General features: G+C 39.3%; 1 protein-coding gene across 1 annotated transcript in view; it reads left to right on the top strand.

Annotated features, from left to right (window-relative positions):
- The window catches only part of ADCY5 (adenylate cyclase 5), a 202,131-nt gene that overhangs the window by 146,483 nt on the left and 32,095 nt on the right, over positions 1 to 23,553 (top strand). Inside the window, exons 4-8 of the mRNA XM_026054275.1 lie at positions 1,199 to 1,310; positions 1,483 to 1,610; positions 4,796 to 4,954; positions 5,990 to 6,131; positions 16,225 to 16,365. Of these exons, the coding sequence (XP_025910060.1) occupies positions 1,199 to 1,310; positions 1,483 to 1,610; positions 4,796 to 4,954; positions 5,990 to 6,131; positions 16,225 to 16,365 (682 nt within the window). The remainder of the gene's footprint in view (positions 1 to 1,198; positions 1,311 to 1,482; positions 1,611 to 4,795; positions 4,955 to 5,989; positions 6,132 to 16,224; positions 16,366 to 23,553) is intronic.

Here is a 23,553-nt window from a genome sequence, read left to right as displayed (position 1 = left end):
AAAGTTTAATTTTACAAACAGAAAACAATTCTAAAATGCATGTTATTTACAATTTAATTTCTGTTTCTATCCACATTCAGCTTGATACAATAATCAGCTTGAAGAAATCAGAATTAGCTTTAATATACAAATATACCTTAGAAATTTTATATATATMTATAAATTTTATAGATTTTAAAATATATTTTTATAGTTTTATGAAWTTTTTTATATATATAGACATACTCTGCTGCTTATTTTATTGAGAAGTGTCAAATTTAGCATAATAGCTGTATTGATTCCAGATCAATGTTTCCACCATTATAGATGAGAAAAAAGCCGTCCTCCAGAAAAAGGTTACAAAAAGAATCGTTGTAAAATTGATTAATTGAAATGAATGCGGTTTTCATACTTGTAATTCACAAGATTTTGCTTTCCAGCCAGCCYGTGTGTCTTCCAAGGGCCTGTCCGCGGGCCCGTCGGGCCCATGTTGGCGGCTCAGGAGCCCCGTTGTGCTCACAGAGCCRCCACAGCCAGGCCGCGCTCGCCATTTTGCAGCAAGGCCTGCGATTCCTTGTTGCTGCCCTGATGAGAGGAGTAGATTTTCTTCTCCTAATTTGCCCACCCACAGCTCACAAGAGTTGGGGCTCCCGGCACGGAGAAGCRGACAGCGGCAGCAGGAGGGAAGGCTGCGGGAAGGAGGCTCAGCTCACTCGCTCGGGAAAGGCTTTAGCTGGGGCCTCCGCTTCGGCACAGGGGCCTTCGGGCACAGGAATGTGGGTTTTCTGAAGCAGGGTGAAAGCGAGGCTGATTTTGCTGAGCTGATAGACTAAGGAATGTGGAGAGAATGGGTAAGTGTTGACTTTATAGCTGGGCTAATTGATTCATTGTGTAGGAGAGCCCTGTTATTAGTAACAGTTGATAGTGTTATCATGCTGCTACCAGCTCCCAACATGGGTAAATTTTCTGGACACAGGACAGAGTTGGGGACGTGGGAGGCTTGTGTTTTGTTGTCCCTTCCTAATCATTGTAAGGGATGAGGCCCCTCAGTCTTACGTGGTGCTGGGGGTGCTTATCTCCTTGCTCCTCTAGGACTGGGTCTGTCCTGTCTCATGCACAACCCCAACCCTGCATCCCAGCTCCATAACTTGCACGAATATTGGCAACAAATTTTATGACACTTTATGTTTCTCTCTCTTTTTTTTTTTTTTCCCCCAAGCATCCTCTTTGCAGACATAGAGGGCTTCACAAGTCTGGCCTCCCAGTGCACTGCTCAGGAGCTGGTCATGACGCTGAACGAGCTCTTTGCCAGATTTGATAAGCTAGCAGCTGTAAGTTTTCTATTATAATTCTGATATATTTTTTTTCCTGTTGCAAGAATGACATAYTGTGCTGGTTCACTGGATTTCTGTAAATATTCACTGCCCTAGAAGGCAAGCTATGACAAGCATGAAAATAAACTGAATACTTCTGTCTCCTTTATTATTATTAATATTTTTTTAGGAGAACCACTGTTTACGCATCAAGATCTTGGGTGATTGCTATTACTGCGTGTCTGGGTTGCCTGAAGCAAGAGCTGACCATGCACACTGCTGTGTTGAAATGGGAATGGACATGATAGAGGCCATCTCGTAAGTACCATTTTCCCCATGGAGAGTTTCAGAACAAATAACAAGCACATTCTYTTTTCAGGTAGGTCTTCATTGCATTAATAGTTAGGTAGCCAGCTCAGGGAACTGATTCCCACAAAAACGGAGGCCAACTGAAACCAGAAAACAAAACACACACAGAGAAATGCTTGATTCCACTATAAACCACATGGATATCCGAACTGAATCACCCRTTGAGGAAGGCAAAGGTTATTGCATTTAGCAGACATTTCATTCCCAAGGGAGAATTCCCATGAGCTACAGAAGGGTGAAATCAGAGGAGAAATAACAACTTTATTAAATTGCAATCACTCTGCACTTCTCAGTCTTCATTTAAGCTTCTTTCTTGCTTTGGTATTCTTTTGCTATTGCCTCTCTTCATTAGTTTAACTACTCCTTCTTCATGTGATCCAATACCAAATAGGTGAGATCCACGGCTTTCTTAATTTAGACAAATTAATTATTGAAGAAAATCAGACACAACTTGATATAGACCCGTGGTGTTCTTTTTATTGCCATTTATTTACCTGTCTTTAACTTTTTCTATTAAAACCTACTCTGAAGCTTTGCCTGCTCCTGTAGTCAGACCAGCCTTCCTGTATTTGTCCTGACCACTTCTGTCTTCGTACAGAGTAGCAAATATACACTCCATATCTAATCCCATTACTTGSAGGACATATTGAATATTGATTTCATCAAACATGGACTTTCACATCTCAGTTCTTTCAGAATTCAGGGAAAAGAGATTGTTTTGGTTGTCTTGAAGGCATTAAAGTCTTTAATTTGTTTCTGCTTTTGTAACGTCCTTTTTCTGGTTATCTGGTTATGTGTTACCTGTCACCATTTTTACTGAAAGTTTACATTCACTCAGTTTCGAATGGTAATTGAGCTGACCTTAACATCTACTTATCCTTGTCTCACAGAGACTCTGCTTCTTTTTGACTTATTTGTTCTTTTCTAATTTTTAATTTGTGTAAGCCACTTCTAAAGCCTTGATGGTAACAAGGTTCCTTTGCAGTTTTTCTATCATTCTTTTCAATAAATTGATTGAACTTCCATTCATGTGCCGCAGCATTCCTTTGCTTTATATGAAGTGTGCACTTTCAAGACTTAGCTGTCTGCACTTCCCCCTTTTAAAATATGCTGCTTTTCACCAGTCTCATTTTGGAGTTTATGTGCAAAATGCAAAATAAAAGGAGTTTCAAGTTGTTTCAATGACCCTTGGAAGGATCCTCTGCCTTCCTTGGAGAGTACAACTAAGTTGCAGGCGAGAAAGTGTTTTGGCAATGCTAAAAGGCATGATTTGTAGTCACCTGCCTTGTGAGGGAAACACTGTATGCCATCTTAAAAGTAACTAAAACCTTAATTAGTTAAAAACAAAAATCTCACTTCCCACATTGTGTGGCCTGGCGAAATCCATAGAGGTTGACACATTGCTTTGTAATGCCCCACAAGGCTATAATACCCAGAATGTCTAGACATCATTGATTAACTGCGACCTGTCTTACCTTTAGGATAAACATATAGCTAAAGAGCACTCAGTGCTTGTTTACAAACAGCTCTTCATTAGCCTTTAAAATTTGTTTTGCACTTGCTGTACCATGAACAGTTAACATTATCTGAGTCTGGAATGTGACTGTCTTCTCTCTGCATCTTGCTTTCCCCTTTTCTTTCTGCCCTAATGATCAAGATAAGAGGTTTCACAATTAAGGTAACAAATATTTAYTGAACATTGAATTGCAGGCTTCACCAATGCCAGGCCCTTTCCATAGGTCTTTTTGTATGAGCAGAATAAGCAGGGAGTGTTGCCTCAGATCAGAAAAAAAGAATTATATTCACTGTACTATTGGTATAAAAGCAATTGAAAAATTGCCATTCACGGTGATGTGGTTGAAGCTCTTTCAGTTCAAAGCCTTTGGCACCTTGCCAATATGGAGTTTCCTTTCCCTGCTGCAGAGGTTGGAGCTATCTCAGCAGCTTGTTAATAAAATCAGTGTCACTTCTGTGAGCAGTAAATGAAAGAAGAGAAGATAGGAATTGTAAGGAGAAAGGAATTTTAAGGTATGAACTGTTTCGAAGAGAAGTAGTCTTGAAATGTCTTATAAGGGACACATATTGAGCTGTGAAGAATGAACTGTTTTCCAGAATTGGTCTATCTTCAATCCTTCATCTTCATTAATAATTAAAGCATAAGTATTAGAATTATACTGATGTCAGAAAGTTGGAACGACTTATCTATCAAGACACTGTAATTCAGAAAGGACTAGTTGAACTTAAAAGCTAAATAGGTTGAATTTTTGTAAGTACAAGCACAACTTCACGCTGCAAGGAACTAACAGCACACAGAAAAATTCTGTTCTATGATGTCATTTTCCCTGTGAAATATATATACTGTGGGAATGATGTGACCAAAAATAATAAGAAGCCGAGTTGTTCTGATAGCCTCATCAGGACTTTCCCCTACTCGCATTCCTCAGTATATTTTCCATGTGAACAGCTCTTGAAGTTAACTTTTGCCCTAAAAGGGCAAAACCCACAAAGTATTCCAGCAGTCATTTTTGGAGTAAGCAGAGCATCCAAGACCTCATTAAAATCAAGAGTTTGAGTATTTGTAGCTGCCTGTTTTGAGTGACAGCAATAGATGTGGTTCTCTGGTTTGCTGCTCTAACTGCAGCTTTAAGCCCTGGTTGAGCTTTCCAACTGCAGTGGGGTATTTCACACACATATCATATTTCATCTATGGAACAGCTGATGCTTCGTGCCATACAGACAAATCGAGGTTTCTGAAATCATTTCCCTTCACTCTAGTGAGGGTCAGAGTCCTGGCAGATTATGTTATGTCCAGTTTTGGTATGGAGATCAGAGACCAATGCTTTATTCCTTTCTCTGCCCAAGAAGTTTTTCATGTATCCCCACCTTTGCCTTGGTACATTTACCCAAGGACTCCTCTATCTAATTAGTACTCTGCTTGGCCAGCCAAACTGTCAAAGGGCAGTACAGCCTATCCATTTTCGTGTTGTTGTCCTGGTGTGGTGGGTGAAGAGCACTTTGTGTATACTTGACTAATGTATAAGTCATTTTGGATTTTTGAATTCTAGACACGTGTGCCACTGACTACAAGCATGAAGTTCTTTGTGATGTGCTTCTTTTCCCCTATCTCTTTGCAGATTAGTCCGGGAGGTGACAGGAGTAAATGTCAACATGAGGGTTGGAATCCATAGTGGGAGAGTTCACTGCGGGGTCCTGGGCCTGAGGAAGTGGCAGTTTGATGTGTGGTCAAATGACGTTACATTAGCCAACCACATGGAAGCGGGGGGCAAAGCTGGGTAAGTTGTCTTAGCAAACTGTCCTGTCAACTCATGTGTCATTTTGCTTCAAACGTCTCATAGCGATATCTGGAAGTGACATAGAGAATTTCAGGTAGTCTATATGYCTATTGTAAAAAGAACTGTGGGTATAGCATTTTAAACATGAACAGATGTTGTCGAAGTTATTCTGTTCCATGTCTACATGTCTTTGGTTACAGAAAATCTACTAAATCCAAGATGGGCATATCCTTCTGTGGTAAGAACTGAATTTATTTTCTATGAAACAAAACTGATAGATACAACAGAAATTAATCAGTCTGTGTGTGATCATTAGCAGATGTGGTCGTGGTTACAGACATGTGACTGTATGCTAATAGTATTTACTGGAGATCATACCAGCTATCAATGGGCATTGTAAGAAGAAGTATTTTAGACTAGCTTTTTGTTTTAAATCATTCCTTTGAGAGGTCAGAGTTAATTCGCTTTCACCCCTTCACGGACCCACTGAAGAATAAGTTGCTGCCAAGCTGTCTCTGTGAGAAAATTCTTCTGCTTGCTTTTCTACACTCTGTGCTCTGGAAGAAAGCATAAGACTGTGGTACTTCATAGGATACCTTTACAAGGTTCTCCGGTACCACAGTGACTAATGTGATATATCAAACAAGATATATGCTATAATATATATTACATGTGACTGGTGCATATGTAAGTCCTTGTGAAATGCATTTTTTAAAGAGAGATCAGCTGGATGTTAGAACAAAGTGAATAAAAGGTGTGTTTTGCTTTTTTTAAATCTAATAAGGTGCCTATAACCTGATGCAGAAGACGTCTAATATGAAAACATCTCTTGAAGAAGACACCTCCCATCTTCTTCCTTTAAAACAGACAAAATCTTGCACTAAGTTTTTAAGAGTAGTGGCATAACTAAATAAATCATTTCTTACTACTTGGTTGTTTCAGTACATGGGACCAGCTTCTTGCAGGAAGAGTGTTATAGACAAGTAATAACTCTTAAGACAGTACAAAATCAGCTTGTCTTTTGTCTCATTCAAGGCGCATCCACATAACAAAAGCAACTCTAAACTATCTAAATGGAGACTACGAGGTGGAGCTGGGCTTCGGAGGGGAGCGCAATGCCTATCTGAAGGAACACAGTATCGAGACCTTCTTGATTGTACGGTGCAGCCAGAAACGGGTAAGATCAAACAAACTAATGCAGGCTGCAGATACTTCTAACAGCTGGATGCCCTCTGGCACATCAAAGCAGAATGAACAGTCCTTGTAAATGATTGAGAGTTGTTGCTGTACAGAGTTATTGGCTACCTAATCTCTGGTGACAAAAATTCCTGTTTCACTTTCCTCCTCCTAAACTTCCATCTGTGTAGAAGGGGACATAGCCACCTTATGGGTAAGGTTTCTGTGAAGAGCACTTTCTAGTTCTATCAAAGAATCTGTCTTCATTTTTTTTCAAAATCATTGCGGGAATTTTGTTAATACAGATATATTTTTTTTAAAATGTATGCAGGTTAGCTTGCAATAGAAAACAGTAGATTAAAACACAAAGATCTCTGTAATATCAGAGTACGGACAGAGGGATTTTTTGCCCGCCCGCTCCCCATATTGCCTCAAACATGAAGCTCCCATTTTGATTAGTACTTATGGACACTTTCCAGGGTCTCTTTCCGATAATGGGAATATTTGGGCCCCTGAAACACCGGCTGACCATTGTGGCAGTGGGATGAGATGATACCTCTCTATATGAAATGAATAAGGCAGAATACAACTACTGGGGCACTAGTGATTTGAACTTGAGACAAGTCAACCTCAAGTGGACCTCAGCCCATAAATCTTCCTTTTGAAGTAACACTGCCAATACCACAAAATAAGCTTATGTTATCACTAGTTGGTGTTCTTTCTAATGGTAGGCCTTAAGACTGGAAAATGACCATTCTGATGATCTAGTTGGGCTTGGTAATGCTTCTGTAAGGCACAGACACTGCATTGTCATTCAGAGTACCTGTAGGCCTATAAAGATTGGCCTAAATTGAGAAATCATTTCAAATATTTCTGAATCTAAGACCAATTAAACATTCCTAGAGCCACAAATGTGRCTACTACAAGGTTAAATGCATTAGTGTTTGTGACATATTCCAATAACATGGTTACTATGAATAACTGTAACGCCTGTATATAAGTTGTTTGCTACCATTTCCTCATTTCCTTAGAGAATGAGAGAAGTTTCAAGTCTGCTTAATGGATAATGTGTAAAAAATGTCTAAGAAAATCCCTTATCATCTGTTAAAGAAAGAGGCTGATATTTTGTTTTTTTATCTGCCCCTGAAAAAAACTCATTAACAATTGTCAATCTTCAAAAGAGGATTAGGGCTTGCAGTGCAAGATGATTGTTTCCTGAGCATTGCTGCCTGTCAGTGGGCCAGCGGATGTTTGTACCTAAAACACTTCTTTGCTGAGTACATTTAAGGATAGAAAGCAAAATAGCCTTATGATCAGGGCCCAGCTTCTGAGGTGGGGAGCCTAGATTGACTTGTATCAGGAGCATTCACTCGTGTGTCCTTATGAAGAATTGAAGGTCTCTCTTGAGAGAAGAGGAACACTACAGTRAATTACACAGGATACTCCTCCATGGGTAAACAAAACACTCAAAACCTTAGACCTAGAGCTCWTTAGACTTGGTTTGATTTTTAAACACAGGGCCATCTTGTGACTAGGAGACTGTCCAGGGACTCAGAGATCTAGATCACATTTCAGACTTAGATTTTGGGAAACTCACATCATTGTGATTCAGTCCTCCATGTGGAAAATAAAATGCTTTTCATCTCCCTTCATCTTTTCACTCTTTTATCTGTATTTATTGGAGCTTTGTTACACAGTATAGCCCTTAACTGTAGTCTCTTGGCACTGCTATCATTCTGCTGTAACATGCTGCATCCCAGAGTAATTAATAACTGGGACATGCACCTGGCTTAGGTAATTATTGTGTTAAAGAAGGTCCATGACCCAAGGTCATGGATATTAGTGTTTAGAGTTTGAGCAACTCTTGGTTTGCCCATTCTGTTACTGTAACATTTTTGCTCCCATAGCCATTTTCTATGCCTTTGTGATTAATTTGAAGTTCTCTCCCTCTTTAAAACCTCCTTTTAACATAATGTGAAGCTCAGAAGTGAGAAAAGCTTTCTCCTGTGGCTGACAGTCTCCCCTGAATATTTGCTAGTTGCATTTTTTCCCTTCCATTTCTTCTTGATGTTAATGACTTTCTTATGATGTGTTTAACCAGGTTTTCATTTGAGTTTGTTCCAGTAAAGACCATAAATGTTCACCTAACTTAGCAATGGGTTCCTGTGAGTCGTGTCTGGCTTCCTGCTATCCTCATATACATGTCCCAGGATTCACATCAGGGAGCTCAGCGTGCGTGCCAGCCTGACCTGGGGCAGGGGCAGCTCTTTTGTCAGTGAAAACCTAACTCATCTCTTACTTAAATGTTTTCTTCTTGGGACCAGACAGGGGCAGGTTAAAATTTTCCTGCATCCTGTGCTTGTTGTGTTCATAAGGCTTCAATTCTGGTCAACTGTGGGTTTTGGGGTTTTTTTAATGGAAAAGAGTTGGGTGATGGTGGTTGTTGTTGTTTTCAAAATCTTGTCCCTTCCCAGGATGCTGGTTATATCAGATTCCAGTAAGAATGGACTTTGGTGAGTCCTTTGATAGGTGATTTTCAGTTGGGTTCTGATTTCTACAAGATGATTAAAAGATACTTTATCATATCTTTTCCGCAGGCTGCCAGTTTCCTCCTTTCTGTCCACTGCAATGTCTGTGCATCTCATGCAGAAAGTGACAGGATTTGTCCCTGTTTAGCTGCCTAATTAATGAGTCTGCTCTCAACTTCCAAATGACATTATTAGTTCTTCAGTTCAAGCAATACAAGCTCATGCTCATGGGTCTTATATTAAAATCCTGCTCTTGGATCAAGTGAGATAAATTACATCTGCATCGTGCCTTGCAATTCTGATTTCTGTGCYGTTTTAGAAAGCACAGGCTGCTTAGCTGCAACTGCAGTTGAGATAGTGCTTTAATCTTAAAAAGCTGTGACTTCTTGAGACATGGACCTTTTGGAGTTCTTATTTCTCATGCTTGGACTCTGCTTTTAGTGGAGTTTGAATTTCAAACAGATCTCACATCTGCACAGTCTAAAAAAAATCGGTYTTCAATGGGTGGCTATTCATACCTTAAGTCAGCCAGGAATGGGGTAGTCAGTGTTTTTTAATATATGGATCATCAGAGTTTTTTCATAATTCTCTCCTGTATTTATAGGGAGGATATTCTGTTGAAATTCTCCGTGAACTCCAGTGAGTATATGTACAAAGAAATGAATATAAAGAATAAGAAATAATGGGAGCACAAATTCAGTTTAATTAAAGGTGTATGCTGGAGGATCTAATTGACCTTGAGGATAATTTGCATTATCCTGGTAGATGACCTAATTAACTGTTTGCCTGAGCTATTCTTCAGCTCACATACGCATATCAGATCTGTCAGTCTCATAGCCAACAAAACCCACCAATATCAGTTAAAATGGATGCATAAAATATACCAACAGCATGTGCTGTCRCACTCTTTCTGCTTAATGTTGCTATGGGGAATCAAAATTWTGAATTTTCTATCTTTTTTTTTTTTTTTTAACTTTTTCAACCATTAAATGAATTCATCATGTTAATGCCATTTCTTGGCTCAGAGTAAATGGGAGGAACATTTATCTAATATTTTTGTTCCAGGAGCTCTTAAGTGTTTCAGACTTACAGCTTCTTTGGAAATAGCTTTTTTTTTTCCATCTTAAAGACGCTGTTAACTGGAATATGTTTAGATGAGTTTCAGGGAGAAAAACAGCTAAATTTTGATCCTTCAGCCTTTGAAATAACATCTTCAGAGCTAAAAACAAAGCCCTGGCTTACTTCCTGACACACAGAAAGATCTTTTTCTGTTGAAAGAGAATAAACAGCAAAGTCCAAAATCTGTTTGCTGAGATTTCTCTCTCCTCCTCTTTCTCTCTCCTAAGCTTTTTTACCTTGCTATTGGTACTGTCCTCTGACTTGCACTTGCACTTAGGAGCAAGCACTTGTTGTGTAAAAGGCTCTTTGGATACCCTAGAGAAGTGCAGGAGTGACCTCATTATTCTGGTGCTGCGTTCCCCCCAAATAAAAGCTGTTTTGCTTTGTTTTATTTTGTTTCTGAAGCACAAATTCAAAGGCGCAAATCCGTTTTTCTTGCATTTGTTGTCAATTTCTTAAACRAAGATTATAAGGAGATAATTAGAAATCTTATGTGACTGCCATGCATTTCATGGCAATCTAAACCTGCATGTCTGTGAATAACGTTTATAAACCAGCACTATCTTTTACCTTGCTGTTCTTCAGAGCATGTAAGAAATGCAAAGATTATATATGAGCTACAATGGAGACAGGAATGTGGAACTGGAAAAAATCTCTTGGGCCAACAAAAGTACATCAGTGCTGTTGAAGGCAGTTCTTTGCCATAAACTTAACAGGCTCCACCATAAAGGCGTGTTCAATCTTCTGCTGAGGTTTGTTTGCTCTCATTAATACTTACAGAGGGCTCTTCTAGGACATGATTGCTCTGATGTTTGAGAACATCCTTTTATATTTATTTATCTCCAGCCTTCACCTATTGTTTTGTGTCAGAGTTTTCATGTAGCTTAAAATTGGTCTTTTATGGTGCTTTCTGTCCTAAAACTATTCTTTTCCAGACTTCAGTTGTATACATTGCCTGCCTCTCTACCCTTTTTAGTTCCTCATCTTTGTTCACAGTGATAGCTGTGGACAGTCCATTCTCCTGATCATCAAAGGAAACCTTTACCTGTTGCTGCGTGTGCTGCACTATGTCTCATAGTTACTCTGTAATGAACTAATGTAATAACTGATAACTAAGTGAAATTTTGACTTTAAATGAATGATCTTTTTCAACATTAGAATATTTCAGTTCCTACTTTTATTACTCCAATCCTCAAGTATCCAGTGCTGTTACTGCTTTTTAATGTGCACCATTAATTCACTTTGTRTCAAATGGGATGAGGAAAAAAACAGACAAAGTCTGCCCCAAGATTGATCCTTAAGTAACTCGGTCACCAACTTTTCGTTGAGACTGATACTTCTTTGCTCAAAGCCACTTCTTGCCATTTTACCATAGGCATCTCTTTGCCCAACTTTTTTTTTCCTCCCTTCTGTATTATCCACAGACCTCAAGCAGAGCTCTCTGGCAAACGTTCTGTGGAAAGAACAAGGCTGGTGAGCTACTGTATTTCTGCTGTTTAAAATATCTTGGATGCTCCCGAGGCTGTTCATCCCRGCCCAGCATTTGCAGTTCTGTGTCATGATCTCTAACTAAATAGCTGTCTAAAAAATGTCTGTTACCAGCCCTGAAATTGCATTTGGCAGTTGTGCATAGATCTGGGATGCAGGATGTCCTTTTCACTTCRGCACATTACACTTCAGTTTTCGCTTCCAATTTAGCCATATTTTCCATTTCATAACACTGCTCCTATGATCCCTCTTCTCTTTTCCCACTACTGTGGTGGTGATTATCTGAAAAGAGAGGCAATCTGTTCCTTCAGTTCTAGATGGATGTAGTTTTTGTAATTTGTTATCCTCGTTTTATGGGGTGACTTCTATCCTTATTCCCTGTTTTACAGCTGAAGTAGCATTTCAGATATCTTAGTCTGGAGACTCTTACTTTTTTCATTTCACTGGGATATATAAATATATATTGCTTTTGCATTTAGTGCCTTACCATAGAAAAAAYAAGAAGTCTCCGAAGAGAATTTTGCCCTTCCTCTGTTACTAGCTTTGCATCTTCATTCTCCATCAGGAAAATCAGACAGAATTGTTAAAACCTCATCTTTATTGATACCCAAACTTGACCTTGAGGCTTCTTGGTGGGTTGTTCAGTGGAACTTCTTCATCCTCTGAGCTAATATTGGCCCAGTTGCTTTATTCACGTTATCCTGTTTTCTAAACTTACCTTGCATCCTGTAGAGTTCCTAACACACAGTGTTTTCCCCCACCTCCTCCAGTTTTATATGTATCCTTCTGGGAAAAGTGCATTATTCAAAACTTCCGTCCCAGTCATGTCACTAGTATTCACTCACATCTGCACATATCACAGGATCCAGTTTAATTATCCTTAGAATATCCAGTAGTACAAATTTCCATGTTACCCAAGTTTCTGGAGTTTGCATAAGCATGTGTCACTTGGGTAGTTACTGAAAAGTTTCTACTGTTTGAGATCTGGTGCTGCATTAATTTCTAGAAGCTTCACGACTGCTCTTCTAATCAGTGCTAATAACTGGTAAAAGCTTTACTCAGAGAACAGTGGGAAAGTGTGTGTATGGAGGAGTGAAAAAGAGACCTGTGTTTAAGGAGAATAGGATTTTAATGGCAAATTTGGATTGCAGTTAGTTTTATTGTCCTGAAAATTGTTAGATGACTGGGGAGATGGCATGTGGGAACTAAATGTGACTGTCAACAGATGAGCAATAATGCTGACTACACACTGTGCTGACTGCAGCMAGTAGGGAAACTGAAAAATGTTTATTTTTCTTTAATGTGTTTCAGTTGCAGTAAATATGGGCGTTTCTTTTAAGAATAGTAAGTACACAATAATTTCAGGAAGAATTGTTGATGGTGACCTTAAAACGGTTCAGCAAACTTTGGCTGTAGCTCCTAGAAAAACAATTCTCATTCTTTTCTAAATAATGTCCTGGAACTTCATCCAGCTGAAAAAACAGAATTGGTCATTTAAATGTTGTGCACATGAGTCTCCTAAAACTTGATCAGTCTAATGTGTTGTTTACTAGATTTAGCAAATTTAATCAGCAGGGTTCTGCCCATGTAGTTGTGTAAAGGATTGCTGCAAGAAACATTGTGATGCCCTACTGACATGGGGGTGTCGTGGGGCTGACTACATAGAACATCAGGAGAATTTAAGGAACAATATATATAATTGAATCAGAAATGTCTGATCCTTGCTCAGAATCACTGCTTTGTTGCAATGATAGTCATGACATAGGCTGCAAAATCTTATACTCTGTGAAAAAGTAACACTGGGCATCCTTTTTGCCATTGATCAGTGTAAGAAAATCCCAGCTCTTCCTGCAGTTTTACTGCAGTAATGTTGTAGCTTGTTGTGTGGGAACCAGTGATGGGAACACAATAAAACCTCCGGGAATAAGGTTTACAGTCTCTTTGAGAGTCCAGATCTGGAAAGTTCCCACAGCATCTTTTGGAATTTAGCCATGTTAAATTTGAAAAGCTTGTTAATGTCAGAAACTTCTGTACCTGCTGGAAGTATCTGTGATAAGGAGGACTGAAAGGTATTATCAATCCCTTCTCTTGTTCTTCCCAATTTTCTTATTCCTGAGGCTGCATTGCATGCAAGTTGTCCTCATGCTGTCCACAAGAAGCAGAGTGAGGATCTCCCTAAGTCGCCATAGAGGAGCTAAACAACATTAATTCCTCATTGTTTAAGTTTCTTTTATTTCATGATCCAATGAACAAGTGATTTTCCAGAAAATATTCTGGTTTGACTTTTAAAAATGTCATTTGGGAAAAAAAATGTTTTGAATGAGTATTGCTATACTAAATCTGATGGGAAATAGTATGGAAACATGGCTCACAATTCTGTATAAACCATTTGAAAGGGGAAGGGGGAATACTGTTAAAGTTCATGTAGCCATGGMTAATTTATGGTGCCTGATGTCATGGTTAGAAATGATCTCAGAAGAGAATGTTTACCCTTTTGTCCCATCTTACCTCAACCCAGATGTGTCAATAAACATGTTCCTACTGTATAAGGTCATTTGTTCCCTTCAAATTAATCAAGTGACTGACATGAAGTAGAAGTAATGCCTTGGAGTCACCCAGCACTAGTCAGAACTAGAAACAGGTAGGGACTTTACTCACTGGCTGAGAGGATTTAGTGCATCTGCTTCAAGTTGGCATTAAAACTTTTCTTAAATTCCAAGCAAATTTGCTAAGGCTGACTTCCTCCTGGAATGTTTTTAGTCACGGGGGAAAATCTGTTGCATGTATCTTTTATCATCTGTTGAGGTGAAAGCATTTGTAATGTAACCAAATAGCTTTGCTTTTATAGGTCCCCAGACTAGCTTTAATGTCTGGGGTTTTTGATTGCTACTAGTTGAAAATCCTTCACTAAGCTGTAATGAAATGGACAGACAATGTCACTTTTAGTGCTGAACACAATATATATTTTCGTGCAGATAATGAATCTATATTTTCTACCAGCGTTCTGGCATCATAAGACATTAAAAAAAAGGCCTAACTATGGAAAAGAGATTGCATCTAAAATGCTACAGATGATTTGAGAGACCGTAACATGCTGTGACTTTTGAAAAACAAAACCTCAAACCAGATCAAATCTGAACATCAGTGTTGCATCATATTTGTGTATTTATAGAAATGTTTGAAAGGCAGCTCTCTTGAAGGTTATCCAGTCATGACTGCTCATGGGAAGTTTGTCTGGTGCCCAGGGATGGAGTTTCCAGCACTTGGGGGTGATGAAGTGGTGATGGGCACCGAGTTTTCTCAAAGCCCTCAGCCGTTCTCTGGCTGGTGGGAAAAGAGCTTCACTGGTCCCTGGGACTGTGGTGACCACAACAACTTTGATCATAGGGCTGGATGGGTGTCCGGTGTCCCTGGCTCGTGGCCAGGAAGCCCGCATGGTGTGCAGGAGGAGAGCTGCTCGCTGTGTGGGGCACGCGCAGCCTTACGGGAACTGCTGTCCTTGGAGCTGTCTCCCCTACCAAAGAAGGAGATGATGACTTCCCACGGTCGTCCATCACACACTGAATTTGCACAGATTTTTTATTTCTGTTAAAAAGAAATAAAGATTAAGCAGTGTGACACTTGGCAGTTAACTTTCTGCTTACCGTGGAAAWAACACCAGGTATTTTGCCACCTCCTGACAGGTGCACGTTACTGTGAATAGCAGGGATTCAAAGAAAATAGGTAGGGAAAGCAGCCTCCAGGCAAAAGCAGACCAACCTGTATTTTCATGCAGGACTTAAACCAAAAGTCTGCTTAGTTTAAAACAAGTGATGCTTTTTGCTTAAATTATTCAGATGTCTGAACACTTTCTGAAATACAAAATTAACTGTTAAGTTTAACTTCTTCAGCACTTCCATGGAAGCAGACAAAAAAGTTTGCTCTCTCAAAGTGGTAGCTATCTGCACTATCTGATTTTTCAAGCTTCCCAAAGTTTGCCTCTCTTGCAGTAAGCATGTGGCCATTGCTGCCCCTCTGCCTTTTAAGTCAGCACAGTCAATCACAGAGTGATTCCTGCTGGAGCCGACCTCTGGGAGCAGTCCATGCTAGAGAAGATCCAAGGGTTTCACTGTGTACAGCAAGCTCCTGGCTTTCCATAGAAAACACTCCCCATGGAAGACATGCCCATCTTTTTAACTAGAGAATATATCCAAAGCTGGGAAGTAGACAGTYTGTTTTGTGGCTTAATTACATGCTGCACTTCTGCTTTTATTTATTTTTATATTTTTTTTAATTCTTTTATTAACTGAGCTTGAATAAAGGCTTCCAATCAGGTGCAGTACAAACTTTATAGTAAGCTCAAATTACAACCACAATTCAAAACTATCTCTAAGAATAAAACCAAAGACCCTGTCGGAAATTTGGGGACATTGTTACCAGGGACAATATTTGCTGCCAGCATTAGGGGAGAGAGGGACAATTTTGTCGCACTCCTGCAGCATCGTTACCCTTAGCACTCATACAGTAAAGTTGTTTGCAAGATTAATGTTCTTTCCTTGTCTCCTCTGGAAAGATGTTCTGTTTTTGCAAGGGTGGAAGTGACCCGCAGAGAAAGATGTCCTTTATTCCCATACTGTCACAGTGCCCATTCTTTAATCGGATCTTTCTGCATGTTCTTTTATCCTTTGTTTTTCGCTTGCAGACACAGCAATCTTTTCTTTTTAATTGTTATTTCCTATCTTAAATGATTTATTTTAAAAAATGGACATCTTTGAGTTTGGGAATGTTTTCTGTTTGCATGGGTTATGGTGGCTTTTCAAAACAAACAAATGGGTAAAATGGTGGGCACTGCTTAAGGGCGGTTGTTTAACATTTTTTTGCCATGCAGGTACTAAGAGGGACCAGTGATCGACTTGGAGAATGTCTGGCTTGGAAAGGTTTTAAAATAGATTTTCAGCTTTTTTCTTTCCTGTATTTCAGAAAGACGAGAAAGCCACGATAGCCAAGATGAACCGTCAGCGCGCAAATTCCATCAGCCATAACCCACCACACTGGGGTGTTGACCGTCCCTTTTATAACCACCTCGGAGCTCACCAGGTCTCCAAGGAGATGAAGAGAATGGTAATGCATTGTTTTATGGGCATTAATTACAGTTATTATTAATACAACATAATATGTTTTCCTGCACACACACTTTGTCTGAAGGTTTTTGCAGCCTCGAGGGCATTTTCCAAATGGCAGTGGTATAGTCTACTTGAGCTCAGAAATAATAGCTGGTACGTCTGCAGGTGAGTGTCTGTGAGATGAGGCCCAAGGTCATTTGAAAGGACAAGGGAGGCAGAAAGGCACAAAGAAAGCTCTTTTGTCCTACTTGTCCCACATTGTGAGAACTCATCTAGTCGAGAAGTCTTGACTATCCACAAAAACTGCTCAGTAAGGGCAGCATTCAAATGGCAGGAGATATAAAGTCAACGAGGTCCCKGCAAAGACCTCTTGTTTGCATTGTAACAGCTAGGTGCCACACAACTTCTGCAAGCTACATATCCACATATACTTGTGCATCTGCAGGAACCCTTCAAGAAAATAGCAGCTCTGACACAGGGATTATATGAGATGCCACTGTATTTAATTCTCTGTGGTACATTCTAAAGTATAAGGATTAATTGACTTAAGATAGCAAGTGTTTTTATTTCTTGCCTATATCCTTCATTCCTTCTAAATTAAAATAGGTAGGTAGCTGGTAACTAAGAGTCAGATTGGGAACAYTGTTATGGCTCCTTTTAGATAAAGTTGGAGATGAAGAGATCTTTGTTTCATCTTCAATAAAAATGAAAAAAAAAAAGAGTTTCAGTTATGATAGGTGTTTTGCAGTAATAATAGTTTTTATCACCTCTGTAATAACTTGCATAACAATAATGCTCTGTGAGCATTAGCTTGATAATCTGTAGTCACAGTTCTAAACAAACAAATTCCCTTTCAACACTCTGTATATCAGGATAATTTAGGATAAAATTAAATTATATTTATCTTGGTCATATTTGGAGATGCCTGTCAGACTGGTAATGTCAAAACCATTTGAGGATTGCTAATCACATTCTGATAGGCATTTTGCATGCACTGCATACAGCTGCGTTTCTGGTTTGGAATTCACTCACTGAGTTTTCAGGATTTTTGTGTTTCCCCGCTACTGTTCATTAGAGATGATTGAAAGTTGGAGGCCTTCTGTAAACGATTTATCACACTGCTTTCACACTTCATACACAGTCAGAAGTAGGTATTTCTTGTCCATTTTCTTGACCATTTCTTGCCCAAAGCAAAGATACTGTTCTAGTTCACCCTAGAGGTGTTCAAAGAACTTTTTAACTTGAGATTCGCCTCCTCAACTTTTAACATTTTTCAGTGTAGCTATGAGCTACTCACTGCATATGGTTTCTTCTAATGAGAAATGCTGGCACATTTATTAATAGTCGGTGCTAATATTATTCAATCATAATATTATTTTACAATGCTAAGCTGAATTTCTTAATCTCCATAGCAATGCTCCTTTCCTTTCTCAGATCTTCAAATGAGAGTTTCTGACATAAGCATACGGATCTGTGGAACTGTGCATTTTTTATGTGGGCTTTTCAATAGGGTGCACTCAATAGGCATGACATTATTAGGAGAGCCTAATCACACTAGCAGATAATTATAAGTTTCTTTGAATAGCTTTTAAGGGGTTCTTGTATCCTCCTGTTCAGAAGCAAGGTGTGAGCATGCCAACTGGTATCATGCTTCCTGGTGTTAATTACAGTTTGCTATGTCTGGCTGGTTATTCAGTTGGAAAAAACATAATTATTTATCGAAATATCAAGCTGAGTTCTGAAAACTTTGCTGCCCATTGCTGGTAGGAGGGAAATATTCTTTTCTTTTTCTTTCCTTATCTTGCACCCTTCCTTGCAAAGCTATTTACCTTTTTATGAAATCAGTAGCTCAGAAAGCCTTCTCTGGTCAGTAGGCTTCTATTACCTCTTGCAGCAAGTTCTTCTGGTCAGTAGGCTTCTATTACCTCTTGCAGCAAGTTCTTCTTGGAAAGGCTGATATTGTCGGTTTTGAATGGGTCATACTTCTTTCTGAACACTGATTTAAACCTGATTTGGATATATTACTACTTATTCTCAGACTTTTTGTTGTTCTTTGTTTGCCTTTTAAAAAGTCTGCTATTTGCAGTGTTTCCTATTGATGTGTCTTTGACATCTTACRGTAGAAGCTGCTGTCCATGCAGTAGAAACCATTTTAACATCTGCTAGGTGGATAGTTTGTTGATTCAATCATAGGAAATTTTTTTCATTTCTCAACTGTTTCTTTGTCTTGGGATTAATTTAGTGCTAATTTAAATATTCATTTCCTTGCACCACTGGGCCTCACATAGTATGACCTTTATTTATAGGTACTCTCTTGCGTGATGCTGCACGGGTGCTGTGTGTGCTTGAACATGCCTGTAGATGTACGCTGTCTATAGACTGCCTGCTTAGAAATACAAAATATAAACCAGCAACAGAGGAGCAGAACTACAAAGGCTTTTTAGCACTCCTATGGGATGGCATCTCATTGATCTTGATAAGCAGCACCAGCTTTCAAAGCTCCTGAAAATGTGCTCTTTGTTCCACTACACCCACCTCTCTCCAGCCTTCCTGTGGGCAATTATATGTTGCCTTTTTTCTTGGGAACCACGAACGTGTAAGGTTGAATTAGTGAAAGAAATATGCCAAATGCAACCTTGCATTTCTTTTGAAAACCTGAAGCTCCTTAGCCTTCTAATGTCAAAACTGCTTTTTTTAAAGGTAATCATCAGATACTACTATGTCAGGAGSAGGGAAATGTTACAGTGAGTTGCAGTTACCATGTGTTGATAAATACATTTGTGTGCAGCAATATGGAGAGTTAGAAAGGACATCATAGATTTTGGTCACAGAATGTAAAGCATGTTGCCATGTGAAAACAACCATTATATAATCAAACCATTATATTTAATAGAAAAGAGAGGTTTGGGGCGATTTCTGTTTCCTTTGAACACTGGCCCTGGTAGCTGTCTGTACTCTGAGGTCTCTACTCTTGCCCAGCAGCCTCTCTTCCAGCCCTTCCTCCCATGCTGCTCTGCTTTCCAGAGCATCCTAGATCCTTTTTGTTCCCCTCCTGTGCCTTAGTGCTGGAGCCTCCTGCTATACAGATCCTCCCAGGAGACAGCGAGCGGGAAGCACCAACATTGCCGTGGCTGATCCTGCCCTTTCCTTAGCCTTGCTCAGAGAAGCCAACCCCAGGGACCTTGCTGAGTTGTGCTGCTGTGTCAAGGGTTTCCACTACCCTGTCCCCCACCTTGAAGCTCGTTATTTTAGAGGCTGAGAAAGAGCTGACTCAAATACCATGGGAAAGCAACCTCTGGGCTGGCAAGCTCTGCTCTGACCCTCACCCCGAGGGCCTGTGCCATTGCCTAGGGCACTGTTTTCAGCATGAAAAGTACAGAGCGCTTAAAAGGTTCCTGTGGTTGCTTTACACAGACCAAGCAAACAAAGAGCAGGTACTGGGACACAATTAGCTTTGTGGCTATCTGCAGAATATGAAAAGAGCCAGAGAGCAGCAGCAGAGCTACTTGCAGCTGCTTTCTCATTTTATTGCTTTTATAGTACATTTTCTTCTTTCCTAAACAAAAGCAGGCAGTYCAGGACTAGTTGCCGTCTGCATCTCATGGAAGTGGAGACTTTTGTGCTATTTATGATGCACACAAAGGCACAGAGTTCCCACAGGTTTGTGTACACCAGCCTTGCATTCCTCGTTGGTCTAGATTTTAATTGAAAAAAGGTCAAAAATAAAACCTACTTGAAAGCATTTGTGAGTACAGGTATATTTATAGCTATAAGAATATTTGTACACTATGAAGAAATATTTCGCTTTTCCCAGTATAGATCTCAGAGTGCTTTTATAAATATTCATGTCTTTTAGACTTTTGGAAAGAGTAGTTGTATTTCAACTTTCAGCAACAAAACAAGGCTACAGAWTWTTTTTTTTAAAGGAAAAATCTAGGAATTGAAATAGTGGATAAAATGAATAAAATTTATTATAAAGAAAACAAAAAAGGCAGATGTAGATACCTCCCAAAGTGCGAGGGCCTTCTAGATGATGAAACAATTCTCTTGCATCCTTTACCCTAGTCTGCATTGGCACGGGCTTATTTGGAAAGCCATATCCAGTTTGGGAATGCAGTAGGAGAACATGGATGAATTGAAGATACTTCAGTAGAGAAAATTACAAATTGAAAGAGTTTCAACAATGTGACTAGGAAGAAAGGCTGAAATATTGAGTTTGTTTAGTCTAGAAAAGAAAAGACTGAGTAGGAACAAAAGTCTTCCAAAACTTGAAGGGTTGTAGGGACAGAAGACAGTGATAAATCATTCTCCATGTCTACAAAGGACAGGATGAAAAATGATCTTCTTAATTTACTGCAAGGAAGAGCTAAGTTAAGAAAAAWCTTCCAGATGTAAGAAATAGGCTATGTAAGTAACTTATGTAACTTCYGATTTTAACATTTTACTGATTTTATTTCAAGACTTTTCAGTCTATGGAAATATAGCAAAATRTATAAATATAAACACAATCAATACAGATCATCTGTGTTGATCACAGAAATGTGAGCAGAGTTGCTAATGTGGTTATTGAGCCTGGTTATAGATGCCTGGCAGCCTTCRTTTTATTTCTTTCAGCTACTGGAAAGGTCTAACATTAGGAAGTTTAGGAACAGAAAGAGGAAAACTTGAAGATCTGCAGTACTGATTTCACTCTGACCATGTGCCTGTTGTGAGTCCAAGTACAATTTACTATGCATTTAATCTTCAAAGAAATTGTGCATGAGGTCAATGTTAGTTACAAAATAAAGCTGAAATTAAATCAAAAAGGATTTCTACACATGACTGCATGCAGATGTTAAGAATGTAAGACAAAGTTTAAAAATATCTCCTGGAAATGATTAGTGCAGTGGAGAATAAGCTTTTAGTTCAGGTAGGCACTGCCTGATTTGTTGTGTGTTCTGTGTTGTTAAGAGCTATGTGCACCGTGTGGTTCATGGTAGTTGATTGTTTAGTGTTTACTTTCCAAAGAAACAAAACTCATCTACAAGGCTGGCCATTCAACCAAAAAGCACAGTTCTTTGTACCATTCACCTTGCTTATAATCACACAGTTCTCTCTGCATGTTGCATCACATCACAGCTTATTCCCACCCTCTGTTGTCTCCAAGTTGCCTGTACAGTAGATTTTCTTCTTACTCAGAAATCAAAACTAGGGAAAAGGTGCTTCAGAGGAACAGACCCTTAGCCTGTTCTACGTAAAAAAAAAAAAAAAAAACCTCCACCTTTACTCCCTTCCCCTGAAAAAGCTATTAGACACCAGAAATTACTACAAATTTAAAATAAATCTCAGTAGGGCAAATTTTTCTCAGACTGTAGCGCAGTCCCATCAAAGGGAAGTGGATTTTACTCCCTAAGTCAGACACAGAAGGGTTCACACTCCTTCTAAAGATTTTGATTTAACCTGAGGTCACCATTATCCTCTTTTCCAGCAGTTATCTGCTAAATCTGGTAATAGCAACATTGACATCAATGGAGTTGGACAGAGGCACCCAATGGAGAAGAATTTGACCCACTATTTTTTGTTGCCTTCAGGGTATTGAAAATCTCCTGAACTCTTGCTTGTTTAATCAAGTAGGGAGAAACCCTCAAGCAATCCATTTTGCTGTAATCTCCTGAATGGCTTTAGAAATGGGAAGAAATTGTTAATCTAGTCTGTATTTGATATTATCAATTTGCTTTAGATAGATCACTAACAGTGAGGGGAGGAATCCTGTCCTCCAGTTATGCTGTGTGATTGCTTTGATGCTTCTGCAAAGAGGATTTGCCTGAATCAAATGTTCTCTGTTATCTCACTTAAAGGAGTGGGACCCATATAAAACATTATACATTGCTTGAATTGTTAGAGGCTTCATGCAGTTTTATATCCTCATCTGCAAACTTAATCTTTCTTTTAGTTGATCAGGGCTTGCAGTCATCTATCATTAAGTTCTTTATAAGGGGAATAGCTGTCAGCACTTGTATGTCTAGGTAATAATGCAATAGCTGATCTGCAGCTGCTTTTGTGAAACATGGACAGAGTTTAATATTTGCTTGGAAATTTTGCATTGWTAGTTTCCCCATCATTCCATACCCTGTTCTCAAATAAGTCATAGTCATAGAGAAAAAGGGGAATTGGCTCAAGACATGACTAAAAAGCGTCAGACAGTCTTCAAATGGGACAGAATTAGGCCTGCAGAAATAAAGACACTGATTAGCACAGTTCCTGTGGTGTCAGTGGCTGCTTCACACAGGTGGACACAAGAGATCAAACTGTGCCATTTACCAGAATGATTCCCAAAGCTTTCTGAAATTCACAATAAGCTTTAAGGATAAAAAAGGATGCAGGTGGGGGTCTGGTTTTTCTTGGAGACGGTTGAACAGGTATGGCTAGGGCCCATGAGAGATTCTGACTGAGGCTGGTAGGTTTGCATTCAGGGTACTATATGGGTGAGCTAGCTGTTGGGATTGAGAGACTATTTGACTGAAACTTCTGTAAAGTTTCTGTTGTCTTTATCATCAGCTGGAGTGTAGAGATGAAAGGACAAAGATTAAGCAGTCAGGGAATGATACAGAACATTTCTAGGGCTAACTATTTTTAGGTCTTTTCTGTTTTGCAAACTCAGTTATGGTAACTGATGACAGTGAGGCACATAAAAAGAACCCATAAAATTTCCCTTACAAATGCAGCCTTTCCACTATAGAAAATGAGATTCAGAGTTCACACAAAACTGGGAAGTATCTGCAACCTGCTTCTCTCAGTAGGTTCAGATCCAGAAGTTAATTAAAATTAAGGAAGGAGTGCCTATCTGAAAGGCAACAAATTCCGTTCTGCAGATATCTGATGGGCTTGTCAAATACTCAAGGGCTTGTCCAAAGCCAGTTGCCCAGGAGGGTCTGTTTACTAAATCACTGATAGTAGAACAAAGCAGAGCCTGCAGTGCACAAGGCTGAAAGTCTATTTATCAAATGGGTTGGATGCAGAGAGAGGGAGCAGTTTGGTTTTCCTTTAGCTCGTTAGCATATGCTCCAGCCAGGGAGGACACACTCACATAATCTGCTTCATCAACTAGTTTTATGCCAGATTGTTGTTCTGCACTTAGATGCTTGCTAAATATCCTTCCTATCAGACTTAGTATTTTCTGTGCCTTTTTCTTTTCCAGAGCTCTGGT

This window comes from Nothoprocta perdicaria, unplaced genomic scaffold, assembly GCF_003342845.1.
Source record: "Nothoprocta perdicaria isolate Ctin4 unplaced genomic scaffold, notPer1 scaffold_0, whole genome shotgun sequence".
NCBI lineage: Eukaryota > Metazoa > Chordata > Aves > Tinamiformes > Tinamidae > Nothoprocta > Nothoprocta perdicaria.
The sequence above is the reverse complement of the archived record's forward strand: the minus strand, read 5'-3'. Positions and strand labels throughout refer to the sequence as shown.